The sequence below is a fragment of the Vigna angularis genome, chromosome 2, assembly GCF_016808095.1.
Source record: "Vigna angularis cultivar LongXiaoDou No.4 chromosome 2, ASM1680809v1, whole genome shotgun sequence".
NCBI classification, from domain to species: Eukaryota; Viridiplantae; Streptophyta; class Magnoliopsida; order Fabales; family Fabaceae; genus Vigna; species Vigna angularis.
The window spans coordinates 49,736,009-49,755,760 of record NC_068971.1 but is presented as its reverse complement, the minus strand read 5'-3'; the positions used below and the strand labels follow the sequence as shown (position 1 = coordinate 49,755,760).

General features: G+C 33.7%; 3 protein-coding genes, 1 long non-coding RNA gene and 1 other non-coding gene across 7 annotated transcripts; 3 read left to right on the top strand and 2 right to left on the bottom strand.

Moving 5' to 3' along the window:
- Positions 1–765: 765 nt before the first annotated feature.
- On the bottom strand, positions 766–2,807 carry LOC108318858 (pentatricopeptide repeat-containing protein At5g43790). The gene has a single exon (XM_017556228.2). The coding sequence runs from the start codon at positions 2,275–2,277 to the stop codon at positions 886–888; it is 1,392 nt and encodes a 463-aa protein (XP_017411717.1). The 5' UTR covers positions 2,278–2,807; the 3' UTR covers positions 766–885.
- A 2,738-nt stretch (positions 2,808–5,545) lies between these two features.
- TRNAG-CCC (transfer RNA glycine (anticodon CCC)) lies at positions 5,546–5,616 on the bottom strand. The gene has a single exon. It is a non-coding gene; the product is annotated as a tRNA-Gly (tRNA).
- A 55-nt stretch (positions 5,617–5,671) lies between these two features.
- LOC108328281 (dephospho-CoA kinase) lies at positions 5,672–6,736 on the top strand. 2 transcript variants are annotated; one of them, XM_017562117.2, is made up of 3 exons: positions 5,672–5,830; positions 5,905–6,034; positions 6,118–6,736. In XM_017562117.2, exons 1-3 carry the CDS (start codon positions 5,723–5,725, stop codon positions 6,594–6,596), a joined length of 717 nt encoding a protein of 238 aa, XP_017417606.1. In that variant the 5' UTR covers positions 5,672–5,722; the 3' UTR covers positions 6,597–6,736. The 2 variants fall into 2 exon arrangements, with proteins under 2 accessions (XP_017417606.1, XP_017417607.1); XM_017562118.2 differs by having other exon boundaries at positions 5,905–6,050; positions 6,137–6,736.
- A 604-nt stretch (positions 6,737–7,340) lies between these two features.
- Positions 7,341–9,486, top strand: LOC128195638 (uncharacterized). Of its 2 annotated transcripts, none has more exons than XR_008247361.1 (2): positions 7,341–8,907; positions 9,153–9,486. It is a non-coding gene; the product is annotated as an uncharacterized LOC128195638 (long non-coding RNA). The 2 variants fall into 2 exon arrangements; XR_008247360.1 differs by having other exon boundaries at positions 9,130–9,486.
- A 2,239-nt stretch (positions 9,487–11,725) lies between these two features.
- LOC108328166 (heavy metal-associated isoprenylated plant protein 36) lies at positions 11,726–13,302 on the top strand. Its single transcript, XM_017561985.2, has 3 exons — positions 11,726–11,890; positions 12,010–12,085; positions 12,253–13,302. The coding sequence occupies exons 1-3, from the start codon at positions 11,837–11,839 to the stop codon at positions 13,023–13,025; spliced, it is 903 nt and encodes a 300-aa protein (XP_017417474.1). The 5' UTR covers positions 11,726–11,836; the 3' UTR covers positions 13,026–13,302.
- Positions 13,303–19,752: the final 6,450 nt, after the last annotated feature.

Here is a 19,752-nt window from a genome sequence, read left to right as displayed (position 1 = left end):
AGAAATAATAATTTTCATAAGTCTAATTTTCAAAATAAACAATATTTACAATTTCATAAGTACAAATATGTTAGAAATTTTATAAGAGATATATATATATATAACTAAAATAGTGATGGAAACTAAATTTTAAGTGACAAAAGTTGTTAAACATAACTGAATATTGATGAAGACTATTCCAAAAACAAATTTAATTAATGATAAATTAACATAATACGGGATTATGCACGTGTATATATATATATATATATTATTGTTTATTTTAGTCATTTTTATGTGAATTATATATATATATATCCAAATTCCCAAGAAACTACTCAGAAATGAAAGGAATAAGAATGAATGACTTGATGAATTGCTCAAAAATCTATGCCCTGTATAATGTTAGTTATAGTGATGGGGTTTTGTAAACTTATTCTGGCTCATCGACCATAAATGGCTGGCAATTTTCAGCTCAACAGCAGTAGGCCCTAAACAAGAATGCTGACCATATGTGCTTACTTCCCCTATGAAGTATATGCTTTCGACAGAAACATGGTTGGTCATTTTCTACCATCCTTGAACATCACAGACCAGTAATGTAGCCAAAATTACAGTACCAGCATCCTTAATCACTGACAAACAAGAAATACATGTTGAAGCACGGTGGGCCAAAACAGAAGTAATAACTGACTTGGAATTCTGTATGTTCAGAAATGACAAGTATTCCATCTTAAGTTGGATAAAAATGATAATAGACCAACATAGCTACTAAAAACCTCGCTCTTAAAAGCATGTGGCAAGAAGTTTGATTTCCTGGTTTGTTTGTATAGAAGTATCTCAAGGGGTTTGTCCTTGACACCAGACAGGAATATACCTTATGTTCAACACGACAATACTTAGTTACTACGCCAAAAATTCGTTTACATGTCTTTGGTGTTCTACCTCCAGAGAACTACATCCCAAGTCCTTAGTCAGTTGTCTGTCCTTCATCACCCCTCTCACTTTCTCAACATCCCCCCATCTGCCCATTGCAGCATACATATTCGAGAGATGAACGTAATAGGTAGAGTTCTCCTGATCCAATTCAATGAGCTTTTCAGCAGCCAGCAGGCCCAACTCCAAGTCACCCTGAACTTTAGAACCAAATAACAGCGATCCCCACATAGCTTTGGTGGGTCCAAAAGGCATGCGTCCCATGAACTCAACAGCTTCATGCAAACGCCCAGAACGCGCCAACACGTCAACCATACAAGCATAGTGTTTAACATTAGCGCAAAACCCATACCTCCCATCAACCAACAAACCAAAAATCTCCCTACCCTTGTCCACCAAACCCGAGTGACTGCACGCAGATAAAACCGCCAACAAAGTCACTTCATCCGCTCTAACACCCTCCTTCTTCATTCTGTTAAACCACCGAATCGCCTCTTGTCCACTCTTAGCCAAAGCTAACCCTTTTACAACAGCATTCCAAGTAAACACATTTTTTTCCTTCATACTCCAGAACACACTCAACCCATCCTCAACTCTCCCACATTTCCCATACATGTCAACCAAAGCCGTCCCCAGTATGACATCCAATTCCCAATCCCCCCTTTTTACAGCCCCATGTATCCACGCCCCCATTTCAACATTACCAGAGTGAGCGCAAGCATGCAAGGCGTTGATCATGGTGACCCTATTAGGCACAAAACCGGCATACTGCATTTGTTCAAACACAACCAAGGCATCATCATAGTTCCCAACGTTGTTGAACCCGGCGATCAACACGCTCCAGGAAACGACGTCTCTCTGAAGCATTTCATCGAACAGGCTGCGGCAGAACCCCACTTGGCGGCTCGTGGCGTAGACGTCGAGGAGGGCATTGGCAACGAAGAGGTCTTGGTGGTGGCCGAGTTTGAGGACGTGGGTGTGGACGCAGCGGGCTTGGGTGACGTGGCGGGCGTCGGAGAGGGCCTTGAAGAGAGGTGGGAAAGTGAAGTTGTTGGGGAGAACGTTGTTGCGGCGCATGTGGGCGTAGATTAAGAGAGGGGTGTGTGGGGTTTGGGATTGGGAGAAGACTCTGATGAGGGTGTTGAAGATGTAAACATGGGGAGAAGGGAGGAGGGTGGTGAAGAGAAGAAGAGCGGAGTTTATAAGGCCGTGTGAATAGCACGCGCCGATGAAGTGCTCTGCGATTGTGGTGTTTGGATAGAGGTTACGGCGGATGAGTTGAGCATTTATCTGCCGAACTTGCTTCTGACTGTCACAAAAGTTCTGAAGAAGAAAAATCACACTCCTCACCCTGTCGTTCATCTCACTCTCACAACCCAATTCATGGTTAAAATTACCAGGGAAAGAAGGTTCTATAAATTTTTATGCTTAATTCTTATAATTACGCAAAATGTTTAAATAAAAAAAAGTGCACATCCGGGGAATTGAACACCGGCCAGTACTGTGGGGAGGGTACTATGATACCACTACACCAAATGGGAAGGCTCATTTCTCTTCTTCTCGTTTTCTCTTGTCATTTCTCCTCTCTTCTCTTTCTGCTACTTCCCCTTTTCTCCATTCTCGTTCTTTATTTTTCTTTTTTTCGCAAATTTGAAATCATAGGGAGTAAGGGAGAAGAGCAGCGTGTGAGAGAACACTAATGCTCAGGAGAGAAACAGATTTAGGAATTTTGAGACTAGGGTTTACGGTGAGTTATAGGAGAGAAAGTTCGAGGGAAGAGATTTAATTCAGAGGCTACGAGCGTTGAGTTTGGTGGAACTTATAAAAGGGGACAAATTGTGTGAAGAAAGGAGCAATTTTAGGTATGAAAAGCTAAACGGAAATGTGTCTGTTCGATGAATTTATCTTTGATTCTTGTTTCGTGAACTTCGTAATAGTTGAATATATAATATTTATGTTGAGTTTGTAGAATATAATGCTTAAATATTTTAAACTTCTTGAATTGAAATTGAGTTTGTAATTATTTCGTTTTGATTGGGAATTTGATGCCGAGAACATAGTTGTGAATGCTTTATTTACGAAATTGGGTTCTGGAAATTTTATTGTGATGATATTCAATAGGGAAGCAAATGAGTGGACTCTGTGTTGTTTGATTAGGAAAAAAAATAATAGGTAAACGTTGGGGTTGTAAGAAATTAACTTTGAGTGTTAAATAATTAAAAGGAATAAATTATGGAAATTAAAAAGGTATAATGTATATATGTTAATATTAAGATACGAATGTTTGCTCTATCTAACTTTTGTTGAAACGTGGAGTGGCATGGCAATATATTTGAATTGATTGTGATTAGGAACAAATCATGATTCGGTGATGAAGAATGGGTGAATGCTGCTTATGTATTAGGATTGAGAAATTATGACGTTCGTGCTTATATAGTTTGAATTAGTATGGCCAGGTTCACTATTAAAATCATGTCATCCTGTGAAAAATTCTGCTAATATTTTTCTAACCCTTTATGATGGTTACTACTACTGAGAGATGGTGATATCAGATATCCATATATATAGGTGATTTTCCCAGAGACTTTAATCTCTTCACCAAACTTTTGAGGCTTAACTATATAGTGGGTGTAGTCTGCAGTGTTTATGGATGAAATTTCTGCAGAGTCCTTGCCAAGTCTATTTTTCTAATACCTTTGTTTTTCCATCCAAAATATTTAATTACCTTTGTTAAATTATAAAATATAAAAATAACATCAAGTAAAGGATGGAGAAAGGAAATATACTTTTCTACACCAAATATGAAAATGACCTCATTGAGGGTAGAGACTTTTATTTTAGGTACATCTTGCATTTTGATCATCAATACTTAATTCTAGGCTACGTTAGGAATTAGGATCATCAAGATCAACCAAAGTGTTTCTTTTAATTAGTTTTATCATCCCAGATCTTACTCCCCTTATCTTTATCTCAACCAGTTTTAAAATATATAGAGTCAGATTTTAGACCTCCTGCGATCTTAATAAGGCTTATTAAAACTAACCCTTGTGCTTGTGTCTTTTTCCAACTTTGTCTGACAAAAGCGTGAATGTAAATGCCCTGTATACAAGTTGGGAGGTACAGTACCAAGTTTATGTACTGTGAAACTGAGACTACAATTGTCATAGTAACATGTGTTGTCATAGTAATTGTCCTTATTGAGGTCATCTTATTGGAAGATTGATCATACTAATACACAATAACCAGGACTGCACTCATAGTTATGTAGCACAATTGGTAAAATATGTAGTAATCATGTTCCTGCATGAGTTCTGCATGTGTCATACTTTATGCAGTTATGGAAATTGTTTCGGATGTGAGGGGCTGTGTCGTCCAATGTCTCCACGTCCTCCTCTGTTTGTATTCCGTATGTTTGGTTCTCCGTTTTCGCTTCCGATTTCCTTCTCTGTGCGCGGGTGGGAGACCTGCGAAAGGTTCTCCGATGCCAAAGTCAGTTTGAGAGCAATGGCTTTTCTATCGAACAGTAATAAATGTGCAGTAAATACAACCTATCTACCACTCACCTTGGATCTGGATTTATAGTTTTCGCTATGGGTTTGGGATTAGTGAAAATTTAATCACGACCTAAATTCAGCCCAATAGCTTTTAACCACTACTTAACTTAAACTTAGTTAATTAACGATGTGACCGGCCGATCTCGCGAGGCTTGGCCTTATGACCGGCCGACCCATACAGTAACCCGGCTGGTTAGCGGTACGACCGGCCGGCTTCATGTGAGTTGCTTTTCCCACGGGTGGCAAGCGGTAAGGTTGCGTGATCATGGACGTACGGGCGTCTGGCCTACCGTGCCCAACCCTTCCTGATAGTAAGCAGAAAGGTGGTTTCTTGGGTCCAATGTGATTACGTGGACGTCCGGCCTGTTTGACGTCCAGTCTCTACTGATACAGAAATGATAGAGTGAACCGATTGGTAGTTTTCAGTATGGGAATCTGATCACTGGTTTCTTACTTTCTTCAACATTTATGAGTAATATCTATATGACGTATCTGATTTATACTACAGTCAAGGTTTTTTAAGGAACGAAAAAAATGAACTTTCTCAATCATGGCTGTTTTTCGAGACAAAGTTACTCTTCAAAACTTTCTCCCTTATTTAGTTTATTTGTATATGTTCGAGAGTGTTGTGCTACTTCAATTTTCACCAATAATTTAAGGGTTGATATTTACCTTTTCAATGAAGTCGATGGTTTTGCTGTCCGTTATCTTTCTTCCCTGCTGATCCGTGACATGAAATACTGCATTTCATTAGTCGAACAAGTTAGCTGCTGAACATCTGATTTGGGAAGAGAAGGCTTGGACACATGTTAGCATGACTATTGATATTGGATAGAAGTATGAGTTCTGCAGGTTTAAAAGCATGACACATTTAGCATCTAAAACTTATATACGCAACTACACACAAGGATTCTAGTGTGAATAGAGATAAAGATGACATCCATTTAGTCTTTGAACTTCTTTAATAAAAGATTTTTTTTGGCCCTAATTCATACTTAAAATTACCAGGAAAAGAAGGTTCTATAAATTTTTATGCTTAATTCTTATAATTAAGCAAAATGTTTAAATAAAAGAATTGCGCATCCGGGGAATCGAACCCCGGTCAGTACCGTGGGAGGGTACTATGATACCACTACACCAGATGCGCTTGTTTGCTTCATTGTTGAACAAAATGATATTTATTATATAGTAATGTTTAAAACTTAAAGTAATTTGTATTGTGTTGATTTTCGGAGTTGAGATTGATCGAGGGAATGAGGATCGTTGGGCTCACTGGTGGAATAGCGTCTGGGAAGAGCACCGTTTCGAATCTGTTCAAGTCGCATGGTGTTCCCGTTGTAGATGCTGATGTCGTTGCTCGTGTAAGTTCCTCTTCTCTGTTTTTGATTTTGGAAAAAGAATACAATGATCTGTGATTGTTTATTGGAATTTGCAGGAGGTGTTAAGGAAAGGGAGTGGTGGATGGAAGAAAGTGGTTGCGGCTTTCGGGGACGAAATTCTTCTCGAAAATGGAGAAGTGAATAGACCCAGGCTTGGCCAAATTGTTTTCTCCGACCCGGATAAGCGTCAATTTTTGAACCTGTATTTTCAATTTTCGTCTTGTTTGGTTCCATTTGAGTGTATTTTTGAATTATTGTTTTGAATTTAGGGTCATTGCAATGTTTTAGATTATTGGCTCCTTACATTGCGCGTGGGATATTTTGGGAGGTTTTGAAGCTATGGGCGAAGGGTTACAAGGTCATTGTTCTTGATGTGCCTTTGTTATTTGAAGCCAAGATGGACAAGTTCACGAAGCCCGTTATTGTTGTTTGGGTTGATCCCGAGACGCAGATTCAACGGCTCTTGGCCAGAGACAAGTCAGCGGAGGAGGAGGATGCTCGGAATAGGATCAATGCTCAAATGCCATTGGATGTGAAAAGGGGTAAAGCAGATATAGTTATAGATAACACTGGTTCGTTTGATGACTTGAGTCAGCATTTTCAGAAAGTTTATGTTGAGGTCTCAAAGCCATTGACATGGGCTGAGTTTTGGCGCTCCAGACAAGGAGTGTTCACCATTCTTGCTTCTGTCACCTCAGGTGTTGTTCTATTTATCAAGGCATTCGACAACCATACCAACACTTTATAGCTACTTGTGTTCTACACGTTATTTGTTAATACATTATATGTATCCCTTTAAAACCCAAAACCTATGAGTTCTTTTCTGTAATGCTGCTGTTCAAAGATGAATAATTTAAATTTGAATATTCAGCTTAAAATTTTAAATAACTGGGAGATGAACCATTGTGTTATATCTCTTGTGTCTTGTTTTGTTTCTTTTTTGTTGTTGTTGGTTCGAAATGAGTATTATTGTTTGGTCATGAAGGCTTCTGAATTTTAAATATGTATTATGTTTGATAAGCGTCTGTCTCTGAACGCTTTGGTTCTCTGCCGAGTGTTGAAAATAGAGATGGAAACTTGTCTATGTTCTGTCTATTTAAACAGGTTCTGCTTTCATTTCTTGACCTCTTAGGATGAGAATTTTTCTGGCTTCATTATTTTGGCATCGACCTTGAGGGGAAATCATTAGTGGTGAATTGCAATTTTTTTAGATTTGCTGGTTAGATTTTATGCTGTGATTGGTTTTGACACTAAATAAATCTCAGTCTAGGAAGTCCAAACATGGTAAAGATGATGCCGTTTAGCCTCAAATTTTGAAGAATGTTTCTTTCACCTCAAACTATCTCCTCAAAACACCAAGTTCCTGATTAAGGTCACTGTTTAGACGACCAAGATTGCTGCGGAGATGTTTAGAAAGTACTCTTTCTTCGAGGACTTTCTTGGTGACAAGGCTCTCGTAAGCCACGTTGAGGTTCCTTAGAGGAGGTACTACCCTCTTGGATAATTATGCTGTTTTCATCTTCAGCCACGGACATTGTATCTTTGAGATCAAAAACATTCCTAAGCAGTAAATTTTTCTCCTCAAGCATCTGACTTTTTTCTTTTATTTGTTCTTTGCAAATCTATCAATTCTGCATGCGGAGCCGCCACTTAGACTTAGGTGCACTGTCTCGTTTTTCTCCATTTTCCACTTCAGTCCTCACTTGCCTCATATTCTCTAGAAGTTCAACGTTCTCTTTCTGCAAAATTTCATTCTTCTAGCTCATGGTCTCAATCTCTTGTTCCATGATCTTTTTCTTTGACACTTTTTTTTCACCCAAGAACTTTTCTCAGATCGATGTTGCAGAAGGACCTACTGCTTTTCCTCTTGGCTTTTCACACAAGAACTTTTCAAGCCCTCAATGTTGTCTAAAATGTGCAGTGTTGGTATTCCTCTTGCTTCATTATCAAGCCCCACACACTTGATGAATATCCACTTTAAGCTTTCTAATTTCTTGTAATAAAAACTCTTCTTCCATCAGTTGCATAAAGTTTTCAATCTCCAACTCAGATAACTGTGTTAAAAAATCAAGATTTGGTACACTTCCTACTGTGACTACATCATAACTTTGATAAGGATTACTGCTTTTTTTCATTGGTCGATGGATTAAAGGTGAGATAGGAAATATTGATAATGGAAATCATATTTCACTTTTCCAAAAGCCTGTCAAAACCATTACCTAACATAAAGTGGAAGGTAACCTAGTGTCCATTATGATATCATGCTACATGTTGTATTGACAAGGATGTTTTTGTTCTTACATTGAATATCACGACTATATTCTTTACCAAAAGACTGCGTAGCGTCTAATATTCTATTTCTAATGATTAATGGTTTGAAATGGGTCTCCCACACTTAAGTGATAATCCATTGCCTGCTTTTACTAATTTTTACTTGAGGCACTACTTTCTATTTTGCATTTTGCTGTCACCTTTTCTCTCTAGGATGAGTTCAATGACACACATGCATACACCAGATAGATTTTGGACTGCGACTTGGGATTCATCTTTTAATTAGTTGTGTTTAGAATTGTAATGTAAATTATTGATTTTCCCTTTGCCATGGGAGATATCATTTAATATTTTCCATTCCTTACCTCTGAGGGAGTAGTTGTTTTGCATCTCCGACCTTTACTATTCAACCTTTCCACCGGTTGACTTTTCTTTTCATCCAAGGGGCAAGAATAACTATATGGCATCATATGGTATCGGTTACCCCCTTCTTGTTCTTGGTCTAATTTCTTTAGTGAAATCTGCCACGGAGACTGGCGATTTATGTCTAAAGTCTATACAAATTGATTATATCAAAATTAATAAATAATGTGACATTACTGTTTAAATTATAATAACTTCTTAGTATATTAATTCAGGCTACCATCTAATGAAAATGATATTAACATCTTTATTGATTTTATACACAAGAGTTGATTGGTTCCTTGGACAGAAGTACATTTTCTCCTTAACGTTTTGTGCAGTCTGCCGGGATCTAGAGGAAGACGACATACCTGTTGCTCTACGTGGTAAGATTTTGGCTTGAAAATCCGAAATTTTCTCTGGCTGTATTTTGACCATTTGACCGATTCCAAATTAACATTTTGGCAAAGTGTTATTTAAGAATATAACAGAGTTTCTAGTCACTTTTTGGACTAATTGGACAAATTATTCAATTTATCTGTTTACATGTGCATTTAATAATCTGTTAGATGTCTCATCTTATGTAACCATGCTTAATTATTTGTTAGCTTGCTTGAAATTGTTCTGAAAGAATGAATTCACTGGGAGTGGATTGGGGAAGTTGTTGGCTATGATTAAATGTCTGAATGGCTAGCAATTCACCTGAGTGGCCGCCGATGATCAAGGTTCCATGTTGAAAACAGTTCTTCCAGAAATTTGGAGTTTTGGTTTATTGCTTTTGCCACAAATCACGATGGTAAGAGTCAGCACAATCACAACCATCTGTTGCATAGCAAATTCTTCTGGTCTTTGATAGCAATGCTTGTTTGTGTGGGGTCACTATCCTTTATATCGATTAAAAGTATAATAGAAAAATGTTTCTTTGACTTTTTGAGCAAATAATGAAATTTTGATATTTAATTCTATATTATTTATCTTTATTTCTTTGCTCTGTATCCATACTGAAATAAGCATAAAGTTAATGGAAGAAGGAAGAAAACCCTGGTACTGTGTTGCTATAAGTAATTATTATGCGTTGAATCTATGAGACGTATAAGCCTAAGAGTAGGAAACATTGATAAATGGAGCCTGAAACTGAGAATGGGGTGGTAGAAATTATTGGATGGTATTTAAAACTTTTATTCAGATTCTCTAACGAATGGCCATGCTCTGAACAAGACGTACACTTTCCTGATTGCCTTCTTCAACAGTTCATGCCTTTAAAATATTTTCTCAAAAGTAATTATTCTTATATGATCTTTCTAAGGTGTAAAATAATTATATGTCTAGAAAGTAGAATTGTTAATAAAAATCCAAGAGAAATTCACTTATAGAAAATTATATGATTTGGTAACATTATAAAATGTACGAGTATAAATATGACTAAAATAATTGATTGAATGCTTTATCTATTATCAATTTATATATAAGGACATTTGAAACTCTTGAATAAAGGCAAAGAAAATAGAATGTATTATTAAGTATTTCAAGTGTTCTAAGATAAGATAGTTGAAAGAGAAAGATTTTACATAAATTATCTTTAGTCTTGATTCTTACACAAACTGTTATTATGTATCAGAATAAATTTTCAAGTTGAGATATAAGTAGAAGGAAAATTCATCTCTCATTCGACTTTAAGACCTCATTTTTATTATTTGTTACGATTTTGTTTTTAAAAAACGTATTGATTATAAAATAAATTGTGTAATAATGTTGTCAACATAGTAGTTATAGTTGAAACTACTTTGACAACTGCTAGTAATGACCTGCATTGATTCATAGTATATTTAAATAAGTTTATGAGTCTAATTCACATAAAATAAAAATATCATATAACAAAATAAAACTTATATATTTATTGTCTTAAAAAAAAATTTAATCATGTGAATCTTTTATAGGTAGGATGAGATAATAATGTTATATCTTTTCAGAGAACAAGTTCCAAATAATTTCGATCACTTAGTTACATAAATCATTACAAAAGTTTGAGTTAAAATTTGTTATCTTATGTTAACTTTGCTTATGAAGTTGATAAAAAAAAAAAAACTAAGATAGCCCTAGTGAGTAATCTTGGTTAAGGGTGTGGTTAGCTTAGCTATGTGAAGCTTCTAGCATGGAGACAATGAGTGGTGGACCCGTTATCGTGTGGGTTGCAGTCCCAGTGAGCTCTGCTTTTGGGATCAGAAAATGAGCGGTACTAAAAGTGATGAAGCCCTTTAAACCGTCTGATATGACAGATAAGACGTAAAAAAAATGATGCAAAGGACCACCTACACTACACCACACTACATCTGTTTTACATACTCTGCTCCTTACAACTTCAAACGTATAATAAACCAACCCAACTTATCACAACCTTAATCCCATCATAAAATATTCCACAACTTGAATTTTTGCCTCCTTTGACGCCACTTTTCCCACATGAAAACATGATATACCTGTACTGAACAATATCCTCCTTCTGCATCACGTGACAAAATCACGTGACTTTGCTGATGTGTCATCACCATAATGCTTATCTCTGCCTGTGTTAAAGGTGACATGGCTTCCGCACCAAATGAAATGAGTGCTCTGATTCCTTTTTTTTTGTAATAAATAAATGAGTGTTTGATAGTGTTATTTTTTCAACATTTCTATCATTGAGTAAATTTTCGCATTAGATTAGATTCACTGAATAAACAATGGCCAGTGCCAATCAATGACATCACTGTAACATTTAACCCAAAAATTATCAGTATATCAATTACAATGTCTCGGTTACCACATAATACATTAAAGTTCTGTATGTTGAAAATACTCATGACCAATTTATAATTTATAATATACAAGAGATGGAAATTTTATTTTATAAAATTGAATTAAATTTAAAATTTACTTTTTAATATTATATTAGAAATCGATTATAATTTATTCTACCGAAATTTATATAAACATATTATTTTTATTCGGTATCATAACATTGTTAAACTACTGATTAATGTTTAGTTATACTTATACGTTCAAATCTTAAAGAAAAAAATTGCAATATTTAATCTAATTTGAATTAATCAGATGTCTAATATAATGTTTTAAAGGCTAAGAAAAAGATAAATGTGAAAATAATGTGATAAGAATGTTTGAGTGTGAAAGACTTTCCCTGAAGGATGATTTATTTAAGTCCCCCCTGCTGCATGTTCCTTACTTCCTTTGGGCACCAACAAACACATAGACACATCCACTTAGATCAACTTTCCTCATCCCTTGATTTCCACTCCACCAAGGTACCAAACCTACCAAATGGCAGCAAAGCCTGCAGAAGAACCTCCTCATGGAGAAACTCTCAAGTACCAGGTGATTCATCATTTTCTCTTTTGAGTTTGCATGTGCATATCCAGTTATTTCTCTCTATCTATCACTTTTTCTTCTCATCAACTTCATCCAAATTTCCAATTTCTCCATTCATTTTACAGACGTGGGTTCTCAAAGTATTGATCCACTGCGAAGGCTGCAAAAAGAGAGTCAAGAAAATTCTTCAAGGAATTGATGGTATCTTTAATACTTCTTTTGTACATACAGCATCCCTTTTATTATATAGATATATCTCATCTTCAAACTTTGTAGGTCTTGATGATATAATGATTATCTTAACATGGAAGTAACTAATGATGTGTTGGAAGAAAAGAAATACTGATTATATGTTTATAATGGTATAGGGGTTTATAAAACAGAGGTGGATTCTCTGCAGCACAAGGTTACGGTCACTGGTAACGTGGACGCCGAGACTCTCATCAAGAGGCTTTCAAGATCAGGGAGGCTAGTGGAGCTTTGGCCAGAGAAACCAGCTGAGAAGAAAGATAATAAAAAGTCGGGAAAATCCAGTAAGGGTGGTGATATCAACAAGGAGAAGGAAAACCAAAAGAATGGTGAACCAGGTGCTGATGCTGGTTCAAACGAGGGTTCTAAAGATGGTGCCGGTGTTGGTGAAGATTCCGAGAAAGAAGAACACAGTGATGAATGTGAGGAGGGAGGTGGTGGTGGTGGTGGTGGTGGTGGTGGTGAAGGTGGCAAAAAGAAGAAAAAGAAAAAGAAGAAGAAGAACAACGGGGAAAACGGTGGTTCTGCATCTGTTCCTCCTAAGAATGGAGAAATTAGTAAAGTTGATGCATCGGTGGCTTCAAATTTGGGGACTTCAATGGCTGCGAAGGATCTTGTTAACCCTCCAATTCAGCATGCCTACCCTTATCCACATGTGTATTATTCACCTCCTCCTGCTCCTCCAGCTTATGGATTAAGCTATAACACAGCATATCCTATCTCAAGTGCTTCATATTATGTCGGGGCACCCATCATGCCCATGCATGCTTACGCCACTCCATACTCTAGACTGCCACCACCTCCTCCACCGTCTGATCCGATCAAGCACTATGGTGCAGATGATGATGATGAGGATGAGTACGGAGGTGGTGGATATTGCTCCATCATGTGACAGTGAAGTACTTTCTATAACTAGTGTTATTTATTACTTATCAGTGATAAAACTAGTTTAAATTTTGTAACATGTTCAACCAAATTAGAAATTAACTACGGTGTTCAATGCTTTGTCTCTGCTTCCTTTTTCTTTAACCTTGTTAAGAGTACAGCTTTTGTGGTTTCCTTGTAATGCTCTGCAATTTGTAGGTCCTGAAATCTTCATTTCCCTCTCTATCATATGTGTAAAGTATCTTTATAAGTAGCAGCTTTTCTTTTTCTCTTTTCATGTTTCATTGCTGGCTAGTTACATGCTGGTAAATGGTTTTGCTAATTCTCATGCATGTTAATAAATAATTACTTCATATAATGCTTCATCCACTTCTGCAAAGCGATTCTCTACTTGGTTAAAACTGTTTATCTTTTGCTTTATCGTATTTTGGCCTTTTGGAGGTATATATGGTAGTAGCATCGCACTTCCAAGGGATCTAAAGCTTGTTTCTATAGTTGTTGCCACGGCTTCTACTTTTTCCTCCTTTCTCTCAATATAGGGAACATGCTCAGCACCCGATCAATTAAGATAAAAGAAAAAAAAATATCTTTTTCACAACTAAATTTTTTATATTCATTTCATACTATTTTTTTTTACTTTTTATTTTCCCCTTTCTTCAAAAAAAATACAAATATTTACATTTTTATAACTATCTTATTCTTATATTATGTGTCAAATAAATGTAAAAATATGTCATGGTATCATTACTCTAAAATAAAACACCTCTATTTTTTTATTCACAATAATCTAATAGAGTAAAAAAAATCTTACATTATATAAAAATAACAAAGTTAAACATTATACATATATAAAAAAATTATTATCTTAAGATCAATAAAAACAATTAAAATTCAAATATGAGTCGAAGTCCCACATTAAAATTTTAGGTAAAAAATGATGTTAATTCTTTATGTGATTGAGTTCATATCTCATTGGTATCATGTCTTTCCAACTAAGATATACTTAGCAACAATAATATAATCATGTCATATATGTATATAATGTTTTTAACCTTACATTTTGTTCACTTGAATGAATTTGGAGGAGAGTGATTGAATGGATTTGAAGGTAACTTTTTTGTTATTTATTTGAATGGATTTAGAGGTAAGTGAGAGTGGATTTAGAATAAATTTTTTTAATTTGTCACATCAATCAAATCCTACACTAATTCTCATAAACTTTATTTCCAAATCCACTCTCACTTACTTCCAAATCCACTCAAATAAACAACAAAATTTACCTTCAAATCCTCTCAAATCCATTCAATCACTCTCTCTCAAATTCATTCGAATGAACAAAGCCTTAAAAAAGAAAATTCCCATCAAATTTCTGGCCTTTTTCTTTTTCTATCCTAGGGAAAAATGCATGTTTTGGGTGTTTCACTTGTGCAGGTTTTGCTTAGGTTTGGAGAGATGAGAATAGGCTTCAGTTAAGCAAAAAATCAATACTGTTGAAGCTGGCTATTGTTCTCCAATTTGTTACTTAACCAATAAGGAAAGTATCACATTAAGAAAAGTGGCACTCTTTTGTCTCATCATCCATTCATTAATCTCAATTTGTGCTGGCTGGACCCAATTGAGTTAGATAAATTACTATCAGTGAGTATAAAAGTACCTTTTTTACACCTAATTCTCTCAATTTGCGTAATAATACTATAAATTAAGCAGCGTTTGAGTTATTTAGGTGAATACGTTAAACAGTTACTTTATGTGATTCTCAAGATTCAAGCTAATTACTGTAATCAAAAGTAGAATATTCACAAGATTATACCTCTTCTTTCACACTGATCGCATAGTCATGTCAGAAAAAGTTTGAGAGTTTATATAACATTTTTGTGCTGTCAAAGTATCACCATATATAAGCATCCAAAATAAGTTTGATAATCTGCAACCCCACAATCCCTTCCAGAAAGCCCCACGAAGCTAATTGTGTGATTGATTGTAATTGAGACTAATTATTGTGTCAAAGAAAGAAAAGTTAATATTAGCATAGTATGATATGAAATTATGCACATTAAACGACAAATTTACAAGAGTTCACTGTTTTAAACACTGTCGTTTTTTGATGGATCTTCTGGATTATTAATTACCAGAATTTAGGACAAAGCATATCCAAAAGTTCTGTTCTGTGTAGACTTTAGGTGCAAAGACGGAGGAGTGACATGATTTATAGGTCCATGGTTGAGTTTATCGAGAAAGAAATTCTCTGTGAATTACTAATTATATAAAGAATTGATATTATTTTTTACTCAAAATTTTAATATAATAGATTAATGAGTTATATATTGTTTTATTTTTTCATTTCTATCAAATGTGTTACTTAGAGTCACTTGAATTTTCAACGCTCTTTTACCTGAATATAGAAAATTTCCATTTTTGTAAAAATGGTTTTCTAATACTGTTAAGATGTATTCAATAATCCCATTATTTTTTCAACTTTTTACAGTATCTTTTAAATTCCAAAGCGGTTGAATTGTATATTATCTTAATGAACTTGTAACCACACTCGTGCATTAATAAAACAAATGTGAAAGTTTGAAGAGAATAATACTATTTTTTGACTCTTTTGTATACTTGATTTACATGTACAGAAGAAAAGACTGTTATCTGATAATAAACATGCGTGAAGGATAAATGATTATAATTTGGTTGTAGTAAATCATAATTTATAACTATATATAAAAACTTGTCTAGTCTTGAATATGAGAAAAAAAAATACTAATCATGCTAATTAAAAAAGTTAGTTAACAACATTAATTGCACTAACTTTATGTTAAAAGTAATCACTTTTCTTAAGTTATCTTTTCTTCAAATTTGATAAAAAAAAAGGGGGGATCATTGAAGATAAAACCTCAATTATTTGTATTTGAAATTAATATTAGCACAACATTTTGCTTATATTTATGATCAGATAAAATATTACATGAAATGTTTGTTTTTATTTGTGTTGTTTATTAGTCAGTGTTATAAATTTAAGGATTGAATAGAAATGAAAAAGTTAAATATTATATAATAAATAAGATTTATAAATCTATTCTTTTAAGACTTTTTTTTAAAAGTGATATTAATATAGTTGGACTCTAATAATTTCTTCCTAAAAAATCTTTTCTAGAAAAAAACCATCAAATTTTAATTTTATTTTAGTATCATAGAATGACATTAAATCTTTATAAATTAAAACAATTTGATAAAGAACAAAACAAACAATTTATATGATAGTGTCAGCAAATATGTCCTAATGAAAACAACTTATGAAATATATATATATATATATATATATATATATATATATATATATATATATATATATATATATATATATATATATATATGAAAAGAGAAGAGAAAGAAAATCACAGTATTTTAACGATGATAAAAGTAAATCTAAGAATTCAAAAGATATTGAAAAATTTATAGTTTAGTTTTAAGCTTTCCTAATAAGTCTTTCATATTTGATATTTGTGTATAAAATTTAGTTTAGAGAGATACAAAACAGTCTAACACAAACTTACTTAGAAAACACTTAAAGTTCAAAATCACTTCATTATGATAATCGATATTAACTAAAATGGTAATTAATTATTCAAACAATTTCAGATTTTCGGAAAAGTTTTTTTTGATAATCGATTATCACATAAAATAAATATTTTTTTTAGAAAAATTTCTTTGATAATCAATTATCACTTAAAATAATTGATTATCAGTGACAGATACAAACATACTCTTCAGTTTTTTAACCTAATTTTTAAAAATAAGAGTTTATATATTTTACTTAAACTTAGTTTCAAAAATAACTTTTCATTTCAGAGGTTTAGAGTTGTGTTGCCAAAGAAACTCTTCGTGTTTTGTGAAAAGAGATTTTGTAAGATCTAGTGAGAGTAGAGTAAGAACTTTCACGAAGTGTGTCTTAAGTGATTGAGTGTTGTTGTTAGAAAAAGTTGTCATCCTTTGTGTCTTTTAAATGAGATGTTTTCATTTATTGTGTGATTCAATAAACTTAGAAAAAGTTGTCATCCTTTGTGTCTTTTAAATGAGATGTTTTCATTTATTGTGTGATTCAATAAACGTGTTATTCATCTTTGTGATGGTAAATTATGATTATTTTTATTGATTTGTTAATTCCTTCTCAGATATATTAATAATTGTAAGGTCTTTTAATCCGAACTAGTATAAAATTATATGTGCAAATATCTTTTTTTTTTATATTCTTTGTCTTTATTATTATTATTTAAAAGGAATAACTTATAAATTGAACAGTCAATTTATAAAAAGGAAAAAATTTTAAAAAGCACAATTTTATTAAAAAAACTAATTTACCATCTCTTAATTTTTTATTCATATGCTAATATTTCACTACCCGATTCTAACAAACTAAAATCATTTGCAACATAAAACTTTAAGGTTTAATGCCTATGAATATTTATTTTTCTTATATGTCAGTTAACTTTTTTATTTCTATTTAATATAAAATTTTAAAGTCATACGTATTTGGATTTTTAAGAATATTCTTCACATGAGCTTTTACCAAAATAAGACGTACTTGTCATTGATTAGCATAAAGACAAATTTGAATCTAATACTAATATTAATTATTATGGCTATAATAAACTGAGATAATGATTATATTTGATATATGAGTTATCAATATAAAAGACTTAACATGATTTCTAACATAAAAATTTAATATTCAATGTTTATGGGTTTTTAATTTTTATATATCACTTAATTTTTTTATTTTTATTTAATATAAGACTATCAATTTTAAGATTCCTTAAAAAAAATAGAAATTGTTAACATTGATATGTTAGAGTGTCATAACTAACAATTTAATAAACTTGTGAAATTTCTTGAAATATTCAAAGAACTTCTGAAAATGTTGAGCAATTTGATAAAGATAAGCTCCTCCAATCACTCGATGTTGATGGTAGAAAATTACATTTGTTCTTTTGAGGTTTGAGAAAAACCCTGTGAATTGTGGGATGCATTGATTGCTATGTGTTCTCTTGAGAAAAGGTGCAACGACAGAGTCACATAATTGCCACTTTCTTTTAATAAAGATTTTGAAAAAATTTAAACAATAGAATGAGAAAACCATTGATAGTAATGACCTCTTGATTGGTGGTCAGTCGCTATTTGTTTGGCATGCTTCTTTCTACTTGAAGACTGGTTTATAATAATTGTTGGTTGAACATAAACGATAAATGTTCGAAAGGACAACAAAAAAAGGTAGTGCTGAGAATAAAAGTTACGTGTGACGGGACGAGATATGTCGGACAATTTATCAGAAAGGAAAACTTTAAAGCCCTTTCATCAAATCTCTTAATTCTAAAGGTATACTTGTTTTTAGCTTTAATTGATTTGAAGGTTTCTATTTATCTAGATTTGTGTTAATTAGGTCTATATATTTGGAAGTAGTTCAATTAGATTTTTATTTATGAAAAATTGAATTAATAAAATTCGTGTCGTTAAATTCTTTGGATGACATTAAAAGTGTTGCTGGTGGCAGGTGAGATGGCATTTGATAAGGACGTGACATATAAAAATGATTTTTAATTTTAAAAAAGAGTGTGAATAAAGCAATTACTCTTGAAAATTAGATTGGAAAAGACGATGGAAAAGAAAACAGAGAGATAAATCGAAAGGGTAGCGTGGAAGAAAAGGATTGTGCAGTTTTGGTTAGGGTTTTGAGGAAAATTTGGAAAAGGAATGAACAGAGAGTTGAAAAAGGAGGGAATGAGGTTTATAGGTAGGTTGAGAAACAACATGCATTGCAGACACCATACAACCATTGCGTTTTCTCTTTCCCTTTCTTGATTTTCTCTTGTTGGTTGGGTCGGTGCAGTACAGAAACTATCATAAAACAAATTTATTCTTTTTTTTTCTGTTTACAAGGCAGAACTCTTTCCTATTATCTATCAAAACCTTCAAATCCATTAGATTCAACCTCTGAATTCATCCTTCCAATTCCCAAATTTCCTTTTGGTCATGCAAGTCCTGACCTAGCCATCAGAACCTTGGTAGCCACCGCGTAGCACCTCCACCAAATCTTGCAAAACAGAAAAATCAAACCAGTCCCAATCCATTGCAACCATGGAAAAACACGAACCCTAATCGCGGACAATCCCAAATCGCCATCTTCCACCATCACCATTCATGTTCTGGGAAGTAACCATCATCCACGAACCAATTGTCGTCGCTCACCACCATCAACAACCATCACCGCCGTTGGTCGAGGGGTCCTTTTCGGTGCGACACGCCATAGCTTCCGGCCTTGAGCTTTCCAACCTGGTCATCCAATGAACCATCTTCTGCTTGGATCGTGATCGGTGCAAATGAGTGGTTCATCGGAGTTGTTCTTAACCCACAAACCTTATTTTCTCCAATTTCGCACACACCCAATATGTAATCCTAATACCTTTTAATTTGATTTCCAGAAATAACATTAACGTTATCTTTTTTCATTACATTTACCATATTTAAAAAAAAAAATTAAATTAAAAATCAATTAAGTCCACGTAATGACGTCTTTATGTGTCACGTGGTTATGAAATTTCACCTCATCATGCCATCAAACAATACATTTAACGCCGTCCACAAAATTTAACGGTAGAGACTTTATTAATTCAATTTTACATAAAAAGGGACTCAATTTAACTACAAATAGGAACTTCCAAACAATTAAACCTTGTTTTTAT

Excerpts from the sequence above, each read along its gene's own strand:
- LOC108318858 (XM_017556228.2), bottom strand. The coding sequence starts at position 2,277 with ATGAACGACAGGGTGAGGAGTGTGATTTTTCTTCTTCAGAACTTTTGT.
- LOC108328281 (XM_017562117.2), top strand. The coding sequence starts at position 5,723 with ATGAGGATCGTTGGGCTCACTGGTGGAATAGCGTCTGGGAAGAGCACC. Across the intron at positions 5,831-5,904 it reads ATGCTGATGTCGTTGCTCGT|GAGGTGTTAAGGAAAGGGAG; the intron begins GTAAGTTCCTCT and ends TGGAATTTGCAG. Across the intron at positions 6,035-6,117 it reads TTTCTCCGACCCGGATAAGC|GGTCATTGCAATGTTTTAGA; the intron begins GTCAATTTTTGA and ends TTTTGAATTTAG.
- LOC108328166 (XM_017561985.2), top strand. The coding sequence starts at position 11,837 with ATGGCAGCAAAGCCTGCAGAAGAACCTCCTCATGGAGAAACTCTCAAG. Across the intron at positions 11,891-12,009 it reads GAGAAACTCTCAAGTACCAG|ACGTGGGTTCTCAAAGTATT; the intron begins GTGATTCATCAT and ends TTCATTTTACAG. Across the intron at positions 12,086-12,252 it reads AATTCTTCAAGGAATTGATG|GGGTTTATAAAACAGAGGTG; the intron begins GTATCTTTAATA and ends ATAATGGTATAG.